This window comes from Diadema setosum, chromosome 3 (assembly GCF_964275005.1).
Source record: "Diadema setosum chromosome 3, eeDiaSeto1, whole genome shotgun sequence".
Classification (NCBI taxonomy): domain Eukaryota; kingdom Metazoa; phylum Echinodermata; class Echinoidea; order Diadematoida; family Diadematidae; genus Diadema; species Diadema setosum.
This window is the reverse complement of record NC_092687.1, coordinates 43,089,233-43,106,684: the sequence shown is the minus strand read 5'-3', so window position 1 is coordinate 43,106,684 and position 17,452 is coordinate 43,089,233. Positions and strand designations below refer to the sequence as shown.

Below are 17,452 nucleotides of genomic sequence, written 5' to 3'. Positions count from 1 at the left end.
TAGTTGTACTAATTTTGACTCCCCTCGCCCGCCATACTGTTACCGTTATCATAACATACATTCATAAATCCCATCGGTAATTTGCTTGAAAAAAATGTATATGGATACAATATCGAGGCTTGTATAGGATACAAGTATCATAGTGAAAGACATGCGTTTCTATCATCAAAATCTAAGTGTACACATTATCATTCGGCTGTACTAAAACGAAAAAAAAAGAGGAAAAATCATCAGGCTCATCATTGGTAGACATAATCACTATTCGGTGTGCCACTACTTTTTCTGCGTCGATTTCAAGAGATTCACCATTCACTTTGTGAAAAAAAAAAATAGCGCTTCCAAATAGTTCTAAATATAAGTTAGGGATAGAAACAACCAATGTAAATTTTTTAATCGGTGTAATAAGTGTTGGGTTAAAAAAAAAAGATTCTAGATTTAACCGTCTACATCAGTTATTGTTTATTGAGAAAAATAGTGGTTTCTCCTTATATTTCAGGCTTGAAGGAAACCAAAAACCCCCAGAGAAAATATGGATTGAGTGAAAGAGGCAAGGTTAGTAGAACACATCAGTTTAAGTTTGAGAAAAATCGGACACTCGATGCAAAAGTTATAAATCTTTAAAGTTTTGGTGTTGAAACCGCTGGATGAGGAGACTACTAATCAATTATAGAGGTTATGACGTCGTTTGTGGACAACAATATAAAGAAAATGTAAGAGGAATTCCAAAAAAAGTCACCATAATGAAAGAGCACTTGACTAACTGCTTTCAGAAAGCAGGGTGCTACCCTTGACATAGGTCAGTATCAAGTTTATGGAGTTCGTGATTTTCAAGAAAAAACAATTGTGGAATTCCCTTTACATTTTTATGTTGTTGTCCACACATAAAAAACAACCAGACGATCTTTATAAAAACATGAAAGAATTGACAAATAACTCTGAAGTCACAAATAGTGCACTCTGTTAAAAAAAAAAAAAAAAAAAAAAAAAAAAAAAAAACCTTTAGTGATTAGTCTCGATATGAACGTCGACATTTCCTTTGAAAGAAGATAAACCTTTTTCGATTAAGAATTGACATTTAACATTCAACCATAGCAGAATATTTTTTAAATAAATATATACAGAATGATATATTTCCTACATTACTGAGTACATCCGCATACATAGACCCTACATACACACATAAACATGCACTCGCCCAAGCCTATACGCAAATATACGTCCATCTACTTCAGCTATATACGGTCGTTTAGATGTCTCAGTTCCTATTGGCTCAATGAAACATACCTAAATGACTATTTGAATGTGTTACAGTAGGCGGTAGTTGGTAAGAGGATGGGTAATGTGGTTCTATGTTCATTACGTTTTGGTTGAGGTTTTCTAGTTTTGCCTATCCAGAAATATTCTCTCCTTAGTGTTCAAAGATTGTGTCTAATATGTACTTTTTATTGTCGATTGTTTCAATGGCTTTCGTATATATTATGTGACTTACGAGTCAATCAATTCCAGTGGGGTTAATCACATCATGCATTAGCTTGAATCCACTTTTATCTGTATATCTATTCATTCACTAATTCACTCATTAGATACTTACTTAGCTATTCGTAATATTCATTTTGGCCTTTTATACTCCTGTTATATTATCTGGCTTCGTTGCTAATGGATTTGATGAAAGATTGAAGTGTTTAGTGTATTGGAGTGTCTTATGATGGGGCATTTTTTTTTTTCATATTTCTGATTCTTGTGTACAATGTTGTTTCTGTTTTCCCGACATACTGTTTGTGACACTGTGAGCATGCCCGGAGATGACGGATGGGGGTTTGCACTTGATTTGTGAGGAGATCGTGTATTGCCAACCCGTGGTTATGCTTTTGAATGATTATTGTACGTCGCAGTTTATAATTCATAGTAGGTCATAGTCCAAAACTTCATGCCAATAAAATCTGATCTTTCTGGCTAGTAAAGTACAGCAATTTCTAGTGCTATTGCTACAGAAAAGTGGTAATTAGCTTTCAAGCGCATGAAGTATTAATTTCTACAATGTTATTTACATTTTTGTTTCCAATTTTCCTCCAAAACAAAAAGCATGGATTACATCCGCTAAGCTCAATGGCTGCATTTTCCTTTCATAGATTTGTGGCATGGTGCTCTGAAATGAAACATAACATAAAAAAAAACTAGAAATGTCGCTTTGGCGACTGGTATGCCTCCGCCATAATGCATGATTTTCCCAATAGGTCTAGATAGTACATGTGGATTACATTTTCACAAAATAGGCAAAATATTGAAATGACAAGTTTGTCACAAATGTGTTGAATGTTCACCTTCCTTGACCTAGGTTTAATTGGATGAATAGGAGAGCATGTATCTAGGGATTTAAGGGCTTTAACTCGACTTTGACCCATTCATACATTTAGGCATTGAGTAATTTTCAAGGTACAGGTGTGGAGAAAAAGTGCAGTTTCTGAATTGAATAGTAAATTGTTACCATTTTCATCTGGCCCTTGACCCTGAAATTCATAAGATAATCACTTTCAGGTAGAACATGCATAATATGTACTAAGTTTCAAGATAACTTGAGCCACTTCCGAGACATGGAGGAAAAAGTTAGTTCAGCACTTTCACTTGATCTTTGACCTTTTGACCTTTGAGGCAAAAAAAAAGAAGAAAAAAAAAAACTTTCCAGAGAATTTCGATTAGGTTACACATGTATGCATACACCAAGTGTAATTGCATGATAGGAGGGAAATAGCAAAATTTTGAAGTGTTGCACTTGACCTTTGACCCCTGACCTTTGTCCCCATGAACCCTACATTCTCTAGATAATCACTTCCAGTCAGTATATGTATATATTATGTTTCATGAAGATACCTTGAACAATTTTCCAAGGTATGGAGAAAAAAAAAGAAGTTTTAATATTTTTACTTGACCTTTTGACCTTTGACCTCATAACCCAAACTTTCACCAGAGAATCTTAATTGGGTAATACATGTATACACTAAGTTTCAAGAAAATATCTTCAGGCATTCAATAGATATGGTGGAAATAGTGAAATTTTATGTATTTGACCTTGAACCTTTGACCTTTGACCTTTGACCTCATGACCCAAACTTTCACCAGAGAATCTTAATTGGGTAATTCATGTATACACTAAGTTTCTTCAGGCATTCAATAGATATGGTGGAAATAGTGAAATTTTATGTATTTGACCTTTACCTTTTGACCTTTGACCTTGAGCATGTGCACCCAAATGTTGATAGGCACAACTTCACCCCCTAATACACATACATGCCAAGTTTCATTAGGATACCTCAACAGATTTTGATAGTTACCTTGTCCACAAAATTCATTACGGACGGACGGAAGGACGGACGGACAACCCGAAAACATAATGCCTCCGGCACCACTTCGTGGCGGAGGCATAAAAATGGTTACCTCAATGTCAACAGCGTTGAACCATGGCTCTAACTGTATGACTCAACTCTTATCAAGGCGACCGTTTTTTAATTTTCCTTCACATATCAAAATCAGCAAATTAGACATTATCAAAATCATCAAAATGAAAGACTATAACAGGACCTAGATTACACATAAACCAATGAGTAACCAATTGTCATGACGTGAGTAATAGAAGGGATAATACCTGTTGGCACTCAGAAGTTGACTTCTGTTGTCTCTTGATGTTTTATGAAACCTGTGTCTTTGTCGTGCTGTATCACCTTTGCTGCAGCTGCTTGCTTGTGATAGAGTTCATTCGTTCATTCGTTCATTCATTCATTCATTCATTCATTCATTCATTCATTCATTCATTCATTCTAGCGTATGGCACAGTGAACTTGTTTGATACCCTTTGCTGACTCGAACCCGATAATCTTAGATGTGAAGATTGATTTTCAGACTTTTACATATGAACAACTCTCAATTGGTTACACCGAGTGCCGATTCAGAATATTTGCAGTGATTTGGATGAGGAATTGGAGTGTTCAAAATTTATAAGGAATCACAATGAACAAGAATTATGACATGGCAGCCTCAATACAAGAACGCATGCTCACGGAAGCAGAACAAAAGATAGGCATGCATGAATTCTACACAGGTGGTATTGTAATTGTAAAGCTACGTTTCTGAAATATGTGAGGATCCTATGTCATCATATTTGTTCAGTGTAATTTGTTTAAGGTTTTTCAGAGAATCGATTTTTCTGTTCAAGGACCACAATTAATTCTAGAAATCTATACACGGAGCTGTTGACTTATGTACTACAGGACGTTAAACTACGAAAATCGTTTGGAATGTCCCTTTAAGGCCCACGCCACAAGGCCCAGCCTGTGGTAAAAGTGACAGTGGTGTCAAACACTACCAACAGAGGGCACTAGTGCTTGCACCTGTGAACTCTAAATACAAATTTGAGAGGTTGACTCAACTCTCCATATGGCTCAACTCTCCTACATCTCCCCTACTCCTTGATGCGTAGTCTTGAATAAAAATTATTCAGTGACCAAACGTTAAGTTAATCTGCTATGCCTGAGGAACCAAACATACTATCAATCCAAGTTATCTCTATGGGGGAACAAGTGGGTTACAATATCTGTTTACTGTCATGTACTTCGCCAGCTTGTCCCAGAAGCAGGCCTGTCCTTCAGGGTCTTGTGGCCAAATAAGGTAAGCGCGGTTATCACTGAGGAATAGACGGATGAGAAATGGCATGTCGGCGTCCGGGATGTCTTCCAGAAACACAAGCACGATCTTTTCCATCTGCACCTCGTTAACGTGATCCAGGGCGAGTCGGAATTTGAGAAGGAACATGTGGTTCTTTAGAGCATCTGCGCTGATGAGAAAGATCACCTTGAAACTCGTTTCCACCAGACGACTGACTGAATCCAAGTAGTACATCTCAAGTCTTAGGGCCTCGTCTCCAATGGCAACTCGGCCATATTCAGGCAGATTCTCTTCTAGACCACGTCGAAAGACGTCATTCGCCCACTCTTCGTCCTCATCGTAGATAATAACGCACATGTCATACTGATAATCTTCCCGTTGCTGTTGGGGGATGATTTCCCTGTAACCAATGAAGTGGATTTTGCAAAGAAAGAGCCCGTACCTGATTTTCCAGCGATTGTAGTAGATAAGGATCAGAGCAAGTGTAGCACATACAAGACTGGCAGCCACTGAGAGGTAGAGTACATACTGCGGACCACACTCTTTAACTGGATCAAAGTCAATCAAAGGCTCTCCTGCAGCGGTCTTGAATGAGCCTTCGTATGAACACTGGGTTTCGCCACTGTCTTCAAGTGTGATAGACCTCTTAGCGATCCATTTGGGTAACCATTGAAGGGAACAATTGCAAGCCCACTGATTTTGTCTCAAACCAAGTACTGAGAGAGTTTGTAATATAGGCTTAAATGTTGTGAATTGTAGTATGACCAGCCTATTGGATGAAAGATCTAATCGGGTAAGGTTCACAACATTTAGAAATAGATTCTCATGCAAGAAAGTTAGATCATTGTAAGCAAATGATAACTCTCGAAGTTGAATCGTATCACTTAGGAAATTTATGGGAATGCGACGTATCTTATTGCTTTCTAGAATGAGATTATGTAGATTGTTAAGCCCTTTAGTTAGCGGAGGGATTGTAGACCATGACTCTGCAAAATCGTTTTGAGATAAATCTAAAACCTCCAACCCATTCAGTCCGTTTAATTCAGGTGCCCCTATTAACGGAAATGTATTCGCTCTGAGGATAAGCGTGGTTAGATGTACATTCCACACACGGCCCTCAAAATTCATTAAGAATATGTCGTTATGTTTTAAAGACAAAACTCGCAGGTGGTGCATACCCGAGAAATGTATAGGATTAATCATATACAGCTTGTTTTGGTTAAGTCGCAGTTCAGTGACGTCTGTCAAATTTTCGAATCCTCCTGGGATGAGATGTTTAATTCTATTGGCGGAAAGATCTAGCACACGGAGTTGTTTCCCATGGAATGCATCGAATTGTCCACGGCGTAAAGGAGAAAGGCCGTCATCTCGAATGTACAGGGATGTTATTGTTTCCGAAGACCTTACACCCTCCATGAGGTGCTGTAAATCTTTGTCTGTGAGCTGGTTACTGTCCATATAAAGGTTTCGGACTATGAGGGATGAAATAGTGTTTGGGTTAACAGGTCCTATCAAGTTATTATTTAAATGGAGAGTGCCCACGTTGCAGGTCATCACAAAAGACTCTTCCGAAAGCTCCTTGATAATGTTGAACGCAAGTGACACAGAGAGAAATACCACGTCGTTGCAGTTCGTCCAATTCACATTCTGCAAACGATTACCAAAGACACTCAATGTTGAGGGTGAAGTCATCGCTGTGAAAAGATCTTCAGTAAGATATGTAAGGCCACTGTAATTTAAAGCAATATTCGTTAGGTTTGTGCTGGCAAACATGTGGCCTCGGAGTGTTGGGAGATATTTGTTGAATGACAGATCCAAACTCTGTAGAAATGGCAAGCTCAAGAACGTGCCACTATCTATGAATGAAATATTGTTAGAGTCAATTACCAGAATTTGTAAGCGTTTGCACACATTGAATGACGTATTGAACAAGGCGGTGATTTCATTTTTACTCAAATCGAGAATCTCAGTGTTACCAGGTAGATTCCTGGGTACTGAATGCAATCCCAGCTCGGTGCAGTCAACGGCACGTTTGGCCTGGTTGAACGAACAGGGCGAATATGCTTCCGCTGCGGACACAGTCTTCGTCCTAGAAAGGGAAATGAGGACGTGTATTACGATGAACAGGACGAAAGGAGCGCTGTCCTTATGATGCATGGCTTCTTCTATTTTAGGTGAATTCTGTAGGGGAAAAAAGAGAGGAAATGAAAATGATCTTTTGATTAATTCTGTTTCATTTCTGAATTTCTTTTTCATACATAAATGAAATACAAAGTCAACTGAACGAAGTAACTGAGCACAGTATAATTTGAATCTGACAGTTAAAACAGATAAATGATTTATTCAAATATCAAACTTTATTTTCTTACACAATGCAAAATGGAAGCAAACAGACATTTTTTTAATGCATTTTATTTACGAAGACATAGGTTCCCGTGTACCTGTCGTTCAAGACAAATTAGGCAACTCTTCATGCAACAGAAATACAAGAGACAATCATCATAATTACAAAAGCAAACGCTTGACGAGGATACTAGTCTCAGAGATGATTGTCAAGGCAATACGACATAGTAAGAATATAATATTCATGTCACCACTCAATCATCACCACTGCATCAACAAATAATGATTTTATAATGATTTCCTACCTTATCAAGTTTCTTTGTTTTGTTTTTTTACTAGTTATTCAAAACTTTCAGCTTTTGCTACAAGATCATAATTTCATATTTTACTTGGTCTGGTAAGAGTGGGATCTAGTTTAATAACAACGTCTTAAAGCAATACAACTTCTTCTACTTCTTCTTCTTTTTTGTTTCGTATATAAACAAGTGAGCAGTACTCTCGAAATTAGAAATAGGACGTAGACAGGATCTTGGATAGCAAAAGTGTACACTCTTAAAACATCCGGGTCAGAACTGACCTGGAACTGGGTCCGTTGGGGTCACACACCGTTCCGGGTCAGAAATGACAAGGAATGGGGTCAGATATGACCCCATTCAGAGTCATGAATTGGGTCAGGGTGACCCCATTCGGGGTCTTCATGACCAAATTCCTAGTCATTTTTGACCCGGAATGGTGTGTGACCCCGTCGACGTACGCTTGTGCTCGTAGATACCTATAACTTCACAGGTCGTACTAAGTAATAACAATTCTAATTAAAGATGACTTAGACGTAAATAATTACGTGGTACTTATCAATCGGCTTATTTTTTTCTCATAGAATCTATGAAAATACGTGAGAAAGACGTAAAAACATAACGTTTTATTTTACGACATATAAGCTGATGTTCATTTAAAGATATAAATATGTGAATGATGATGTATTAAATAACTTAAAGACGTAAATGACGTCAATATGACGTTCACAAGATGTCGTAAAGATGACGTAATTTTAACCAGTCAAAAAGTCCATTTGTGGCTGGGGGAAGACGTCTAAGTAAAGACGTCATTTCTTAAGTAGACTAGGAAAGACGTAAAAAGACGTCAAAATATGACGTCTTATTTTACAACCTACGCTGGTTCAAATTTTAAAGACGTAGATATAATGACGTCAATATTACGTCGACATGACGTAAAAAAGAGGAAAATATGATGCAAATCTTAGAAGTCCCTGCTATCAGAGACTTTTAAAATAGAATTTGGAAATTGACTAGTTATCTAGACAAAGTTTTGAACGAAAGAAAAACGCGGACGTAATGTAATGATTGACCTATCAGTACTCTTTCCTCAAATTTCCGAGAGACGCAAATACCCCCCCCCCCCAGCTGCCAATTGAGATTCTTGGAGATGTTGGTAATCCGCCTGTGCATACACAGTCAAGCAGTATATATTTTACCTTTCCCATAGCCAAACGTAAGCTAGAACATCGATCGGACGTGAGACAAGCACAGAGCTTTCGCTAGGTTACAAAATCCTTTAATTGTTATACCAGAATTATGTCAGAAAAAAGTAAGAATCTTGTGAGCTTAGCTTTTGAATAATTGTAACGTCTCCGTGCTCATGCTAATTTTGTAGCAAAGCAAACACTGTACGGTGTTGACAAAAAGAAAAGATATAAAAGTAATGCTACTATATGAGATAAAATATGAATATCTATGATGCGAGAAACTTTATTCTTTCATCTTTTGTTTAAAAAAAGTAATGTTCTACTCAGTATGGTAAAACAAGAAAATAGTTTTAGGATTTTGGGAACCGCGTATAGGCTCTATACAGTTCTTTATACTTTGAGTGTGAACTCTACGGGGAACCTGGTATATACAAAAACCTATGAAATAATATGATAAATATTGGATAAACTAGATAGAAACGAGGACTCTCTCCCTACTCCCCTACTCCTTCTCCACAATTTGTATCATTTTCTGACCGAAGAACCTTATTTCACTTTGCGATTAACGAACCTTCTGAACAACGAACAATTTGAATAGCTAACCCCAGGAATAACGAGCCTTACTTATAATATTTATTCAATTAATTTCATCAGGATTACTAAGCTGTCTTCACAACAACAAACCTTATTCCATTTTCGAATAGACGATCTTTTGGAACTCTTTTTTTTTTCAAGTATATTTTATAAAAGCGATACTTGTTTAACCTTGTTACTCTGATAAAATCAATTGTTATCTTTGATAATATCTTACTATTTTTATTCAGTAAATACCTCTTGAACTAGTCCTAGGCCTGTCCACATATTCCATAATGTAATAATTTGTAGGAGTTGAATATCAAAATACATTTTGTCGAACGTCTTGAAGAAGTACAAGAAGATACTAATCAAATGACAGTCATCGTCAATTTGGTGAGCCTCTCTGCCAACAAAATTCATAAGTGTAGGATACTACTATGTTTTTCTTGAAAACCAAACGCAGCATTGGATTTTGTGGAAATTCGAGAAATCTCAACTCTCTTGTATTTTTCTAGAATTTTGAATAATGAATATATCTAAGAAGGAGAAAGTTTGTAGGTGCTGATATAAAATATGTCCCCCTTCTGAATAGTGGAGCAACTTTAGCCAATTTCATTTCATCAGGAACCAACCATTAGAAACTGAAATATTGAATATGTTAGCAAGTGGATCGGCAACCCGGGATTCTAATTGCCTATATATAAACCATACCATTATCATTATAACATATTATTTATAATGCCATAAAATCAACTGGTCATCCGTTTGCAGCATGTAGCTCAGTCGATCTCCAAACCTGCATTACAGAAGAATTCACTATGTATATATCCCTAAGTATTTTTATCTTCCTTTCCTTTTGTTGTTTTCTATGTTTTGATCATTTGTCATCTATACCCGAAATCCTCATCTTAATCTCTATACACTCGATTCTAATACTGGGATCTACTCTCAACAAGCTTGCTTTCAATTAAATAGGTTCCATCATATTTTCATTTGTAGCATTTATTCTCAGATTCGAACTTTCATGAATTCACCTCCATGTCAGTTGTTCTATAATGTTTACAAAATTCTATTATGCTTCCGATCTGGATATCACGTATTATTTCATTTTGTTATATTTGATGTATTTTTCAGTGAGAAATATGAAAATAAACTGAAATTCAACTTAAAATGAAGAAGCCCCTTTTAGATTAGATTGGCTATCTCATCGTTACCAGAACTTTTTTTATTCTTTAAAAAGGATAAAATTATTAATAATCTTATATGGTTGGAATTTAGAATGATATAAGATTAGCACTTAAATCAGTGATCTAGGGATTGGATTTTTTTTTTCAAATCAATTGTTGGTCGTTGTTATTTTTTCATCAATCACTGACATTTTACTCGAAACATTCAAAGTCGCTTTGTATAACATTCAAGATATTTTTATATCAAAGTAGTTCCTCAATTATTGCTTGGAAGGATACTTATCCTTTTTCAAAAATTGTATAACCATACTCAAAAGTATATATCACTATCTTATTGCAACTCTTTAATCGCTCCATTTCCTATTTTTTATATGTATATATTTTTCTTCAATTGAACTTGTTGAACTTATTCTCAGGTTGTCTGTTTCTTTGTCTATTTGATCTAGGAATGGCATAATCAGAAGACTATTAATGGTTTCTAAAGAATAATCAAAAGAAAAGAGTAAATAATATCGTCACTTTCAAACACTCGTGACCAGACAGCATTTTGTAGGCCTACTTTTGAAATATAACAATAATGCTCTCCCACCCATTTCTTATGTTAACCCCCCCCCCCCTTCACCATCAAATCCCATGTGCAAGAGACGCAAGTGCAGTTGTCACCCGTACTCACGGTAACAAAGACGACCTGAAGAATAGCTAGTGAATTTGTCTCGTATTCCCCGCTTTGGAGGATGACTATTTTTAGGATGACTATATTTACTAAGCCCTTTATAATATAAGCAAACTCATAGAAGTCAAACAGAATTCTCCTTACCTGCATATTACAGCAACTAGCTCTTTCAAACATGCTCCGCGAGGAGGTCGACAATTGATGACGATCTGGCGACTAATAAAGACGTCAGGCCGCTGAATGCCTTTGAAGTTGACTTTGGGCACTATCCTCAGATGCGCAGCTGCAACATTATACTAACAGTCAAGATGTGGCCGATTTTCGTTCGATCGGTGATATGCCCACTTGTAATACACGTGATTCTCCTGCAATCTGTTACTGTAGTATAACCTATTAATCCAGTGACACGCACACACACACACACACAGACACACACACACACACACGCAAACGCGCACACACTCACACACACGCACACATACACACACACACGCACTCACAGACACACATTAGACACTCAAAACCAGTCAATCAGCGTGGCATAGCAATTGTTCATCTGAAACAGGAATGAATATCTGCACCAAGACTCTCATGAAAATCTATCCAGTATTTCAAATTAATACTCAACAAGCTTGGACCGAACCTGAACCTCTCTACTTGCATTCTCGTACTCAAATGTTTATGTCCGAAATGGTTCATTACTCTACAATCGTCAAACATTCCTAGTCCAGACCATCCCGCCATGAGTTACAATAAAATCGATCAATGTATCCCTTGCAGTACACAATTTTAGATGATTTTGTTGTTAAGCGTTATTTCGGAAGAACTACATAGCGTCAACTGTGATCACAAATGGGAACATGGTATAGGCTATATGCCTAAAGTTTAGAACATTGACGTGATCTTAAACGTCTAGATAAGCAGCAGAGACCAGGTGAGAACAAAGAACCTGAGAATAATGAAACTCATTATTAACACAATACAGATTACAGATATTAAGCATCATCTCCTTTTCTTCTCTACATATTTGTATACAGACATCTTCAAGGCGGTGAGTTGGCTCAGTCGGTAGCACGACAGTCTGCCTCATGATCCTAAGGACTCGGGTTCGAACCCGAGTCTGGACTGAGCAATGATGTGTGTAATCATACCGTCCCCTCCAGCAAGAGGCAAAACACTGTCCCTCGGATAGGACACAAAATGGAGGTCCCGTGTATGAGAGTCAGTACTCATGCAAGTAAAAGATCCCGCTTCATTCATTCATTGCAAAGAGCAGGGTGTTTGACCCAGTGAAGTGGTCAACCTCGCATCCAACTGGACCCAATGTAACACCAGCTTAGTGTAGTTGAATATGCAATATCCAGTCATCTTCTCAGATGGAAATGAACAAACAAACAAAATTACTTCATTATGAAGGAGATGACGCTAAAAAAAACTTACTTACGTGTCAATTGGTAAATATCAATGAATGTCATCTTTTTATTAATATCATAAAAAAATAGTTTCTCCTTATGAAAAAGGCATTGCTACAAGACAGTAAAAACATAAATAGCAAAACTAACACTATAAACTGTACGAGCAGTGGGCAATGAAACATGTTCTCCCTTTGATTTCATTAAAAAAAGTATTTTGTGCATTTTTTTTGCTAGATTGTGGTCATTGCAGCATCGCCTCCATTTGTGAACATAATTGTTTGTTTCTTTATCAGAAACAAATGGATTTTTTTTTTAATCTGCATATTTCTTTGATTTCAATTCCTGATTCTGACTTAAAGGAACATTCCAGACGATTTTCATAATGTCACATCATGTAGTACATAAATCGACAACTCCATGTAAAGATTTGTGGAATTTATTGCGGTTCTTGAGCAGAGAAACAATATTTTGAAAAACCTTAAAACAAATTACACTGAACAAGGATGATAACATAGGAGGTTCACATCTTTCAGAAATGTAGCAGTGTAATCCATTACAATACTGCTTGCTTGCGAGTTCACCTGTTTATAATATGCATGCCTTATTCTTTTGTTCTGCTTCCTTGAACCCCGACTCATGCATTCTTATGGTGACTATGCCATGTCATCATCCTTGCTCATTGCAATTTGTTCTAAATTTTAAAAAGTATTCTTATTGTTCATCCTAATTATCACAAATTCTGAAACTCTGTCCTCAGTATAACTAATTAATAGTTGAAGAGTTTGTTTGCAAAAACCGATAAGTCCATATTTGCCAAATGGAGATATTTGCGATTATAGGTCAAGAAAAATAAAGAGAATAATAAGAAAATTTTTGCTTCTTTTGACCATAACTTCAAAAATGTACCTTTATATGTAGTGACCAATATATCATTTTAAAGGTATTATTTTGTACTTTATGACAGAGACCGTACTTCAAAATCTTCAAGAATGGACTTATCGGTTTTTGCAAACAAACTCTTCAGTTGTTCAAATGTAAAAATCTGAAAATCATCCGGAGGTCTCCTTTAAACACTACCGTCCTGCTTTCATAGATCCGTTCAAGCAAAAATAATGTGACTTGGGTTAGCACTTCGAGACACTTTATTCCTCTTGCTTGCTTTTATCACAGCCAAGCTCGTGATCCTCGATAATAAAATTCTTTCGAAAGTGTTAATGATGCATTCATCCTCTTCACTCCGTTTTCCAATGATATCTAGTATCGTTTTGTTTCTCTGTAGTGTGCAAACTAATTATTATTCTAAGTTACATTAAGCACTTCATTTGTACGATAAGAGGGTACGAGAATGACCATGGTTTACTTCAAAGACAACTGGAGCATATCAATGGTATATATACAGTCCATGTCAACAGAATTACCAACCATAACCTTTTGAACGATACATTGCTAGCCTACCTCAAATCAACAGCAATGACAACAGAAATACAATCAGAATGATTCAAGTTTCCATTTTGATTTCATGTCAAAAACACTTCTTATTTTAAAGATTTTAGCCATCTTTCCTATAATGTATACATAAGCCAGCATTATTGATATCACCCGCTTATTTTAAACTCTAGGCTGATAATTTCCTGTTTCAAGTTTTCATTATGTCAAACCCTCTATAATATTGCTGATGTGGTATATCCTTAAAAGCAAAATTTAAGCTTCACGTTGATTCGCACTTTAACGTACTCTTCGTTAATCACTCATTGTTTTTTTTTTATGACCAAGCTCGTAGCTTCAAGAGCTCCTTTCGAAGTAATCATGATACTAATAATCCCTTTGAGACCCCCTTCTTTGATAAGAGGTTTCATATCCTCTTTTGTATTATGTATATTATGCACAGACATTAAGTTCAAAGTTACAATTTCATTTGTTTAATGATAATCAAGTCTAAATATCCGAGAGTGCATGTGATTGCACTTTGGCTGTTATTTCTCAGAGCATTCTGCAACGATCACTTCGGGAATGTCATCACTCTGCAAAACTGCCTTGGTTTGACAAACCAAGGGGGTCTCAATTATAGGGATTATTATATCATGAATACTTCGAAAGGAGCTCTTGAAGCCAAGAGCTTGGTCATAAAAAAAAAACAAAACAATGAGTGATTAACGTAGAGTACGTTCAAGTGCGAATCCACGTGAAGCTCAAATTTTGCTTTTAAGGATATACCACATCAGCAATATTATAGAGGGTTTGAAAGAATGAAAACTTGAAACAGGTAATTATCAGCCTATAATAGGCCTTGAGCTGTTCAACAAAGATAATGAACTTTTAGCAAAGGTACTCATCCTACTGAAAAATACCGAAAGTCAAGATGTAATAACATGGCGTTGTTGTGCTATGTACACGTTTTTTCTAGCACCGAAAACCAACCCTGTTAAGGCTTGTCACTTGTACATGGGGCTGTATGTCCCATGGCTGTCATCCCTAGATACCGACACCACAGTCATTTTATTATTCTCCACGAGTTCAACATTACAAAAAGTTCGTGAGTTCGTCACTAGGTACATAAGGCCCATGAGTTCGGCGCTATACGTATGAGGCCCGCTAGTTTGACACTCAGGCAAACACGACCCATGAGTCGGACACAAGGGAAACAAGACCCACGAGTTCGATACCACGACAAAACGGCTCACGAGTCCGCCTCGACGTAAAGGAGGTCCATGAGAGGTCCACTTAATAAGTGACTAGACAAAAGGGTCATGACTTCGACAGGATGAACAGCGCCATCTTTACGCCAACTAAACATATTTATTCGTACAGGGTGTTGCTTAAAGGACAAGTTCATCTTCATAGACATGTGGGTTGAGTGAATGCAGCAATATTAGTAGAACAAATCAGTGAGAGTTTGAGGAAAATCCGACAATCCGTTCGAAAGTTATGAATGTTTAAAGTTTCTGCTCAGTCATGGCTGGATGAGAAGACTACTATAGCTTGTGATGTCACATGAGTACAACGGTATAAAGAAAGCATAAAGAAAATTCACCTTATTTTCATTTTTTCTCATAACAAAAGAACACTCGACATCTCTCTTTCAGAAGGCAAGGGAAATAATATTATCCTTAATATGCATCAGTAACAAGTCCAAGAAATGTGCACTTTATTCAAAAAGTAAAATTTTGTGAAATTCTCTTTTTATTTTCATTATATCGTTGTACGCATGTGACATCATACACTGTAGTAGTCTTCTCATCCAGCAATAATTGTGCAGATACTTAAAAAAAATCATAACTTTTGAACGGATTGTCGGATTTTCCTCAAACTTTCACTGATGTGTTCTACTAATATTGTTGCATTCACTCAATCCACATGTACATGAAGGTAAACTTGTCCTTTAATGAAATAAGGGGAAAAATAACATGCAGGACGAGAGCATGCACTTTCGTCACGCTGTTAAGCGCTAGATTATTACTAGTTGTACAGTTTCAGCTATACCAACGACAAGTATGTATTTGTACCGGGTGTTGCATTGATGACAAATAGGGAAAATGTTAGGATGGGACAGTTACTGTATCACGACACTGGGAGCGAGATTATTACCAATTCTCTTCTTTTATGATAGCATGGCAATTATCATGGACCCCCCCCCCCCCCAAAAAAAAAAAAAAAAAAAACCAAACAAAAAAAAAAAAAAGCAAAAACAAAACAAAACAAAACAAAACAAAAACAAAACAAAACAAAACGAAAACAAACAAACAAACAAACACAAACAAGAAAACGATGTAGCCTTAGAATAGCTGAGATGTTCTGTTGCTATGATTCTAAAGAGAATAAGACAATATATCATGTATATTATAAAGGGAGACAAACTGAAGAAACTCACACCTGATGTATATTTCATATTTAAAACACACATACACACACACAAACACACACACACACTCGTAAATGGTGGGACGGTTCATAGAATTTAGCCGATTTGCTTTCACCATGAGCTTACTTGCAAAAGGGCGTCAATCCATTATATAACATTCGGTCATTTTCCACATGTCTGCGATAGACATTCACAATGTGCCTCATACTCACTATATGATTCTAAAATTTTAAAAATTTCATAAAGTTCGTCAAGAACTTAACTTAATGGACCTACTCTACGGGATGGAATTCCTCAAGATATTCGAAGAAGAAAGTCATTACTATCTTATCAAAGAAGGTACAAGCTATACCTCGAAAACAGATACAATATTTTTTTTATTATTAGGCCTAATTTCGTAGGTGTGTGTGTGTCTCCGAATAAAAAAAAAGACTTTAAAGGAATACAAAAAAAAAAAAGACTTTAAAGGACAAGTTCACCTTCATAGACATGTGGGTTGAGTGAATGCAGCAGTATTAGTAGAACACATCAGTGAGAGTTTGAGGAAAATTGGACAATCCGTTCAAAATTCATGAATTTTAGAAATTTCTGCTCAGTCACGGCTGGATGAAAAGACTACTATAGCTTGTGATGTCACATGTGTGCAACGATATAAAGAAAGAAAAAAGAAAATTCAACATTCGTCGCCGGTCACACGAACCGACGAATCCCTCAGGTTTGCGTAAGAATGACAATTCGAGAAAAACGCGTTTGAAGTTAGCCCATTTTTGACTAATGGTTGCTACACTTTCATGTCTATAATTTCCAATTATTTTTGTAGTACACGAGACTTCAATTCTTGCTCTAACTTGTGAAGTTTTTATCGAATTATATTGTTAACAAATAAGCGGGAAATCGTCAAAGAGCTGCATGCATGTATTTTCGGTCTGCAAAGAACGTTGTCATTTTCCATGTGTGTCCATATGTACATGTACATTGAGCGTTGTCATTGTCAACACATGTATTACATAGTACGCGCACTATGCGCGCGGTCAATGAACTGTTGAATCTCAAAAACAACACGCAAGTCAATGCGCACTGATTCGTCGGTTCGATGACCGCGCGTACTAGTACGCGTGGTCACCGAACCGTCGAATCGCCTGATTGTTTAACACACGCGTCTATGAGGAAAACAAATACTTTTCACAAATGGAATTACATACTTCTACAAAAGTGATAACTACGTAAAAATTACACCGAATTACACACTGAGAATTTCAG

At 36.7% G+C, this 17,452-nt stretch overlaps 1 protein-coding gene across 1 annotated transcript; it reads right to left on the bottom strand.

Moving 5' to 3' along the window:
- Positions 1 to 4,557: 4,557 nt before the first annotated feature.
- Positions 4,558 to 6,813, bottom strand: LOC140246889 (toll-like receptor 7). Its single transcript, XM_072326213.1, has one exon. It carries the CDS (start codon positions 6,811 to 6,813, stop codon positions 4,558 to 4,560), a length of 2,256 nt encoding a protein of 751 aa, XP_072182314.1.
- Between the last annotated feature and the right edge of the window lie 10,639 nt (positions 6,814 to 17,452).

What these genes read in the sequence shown, in the direction of transcription:
- LOC140246889 (XM_072326213.1), bottom strand. Translation starts at nt 6,813, where the DNA reads ATGCATCATAAGGACAGCGCTCCTTTCGTCCTGTTCATCGTAATACAC.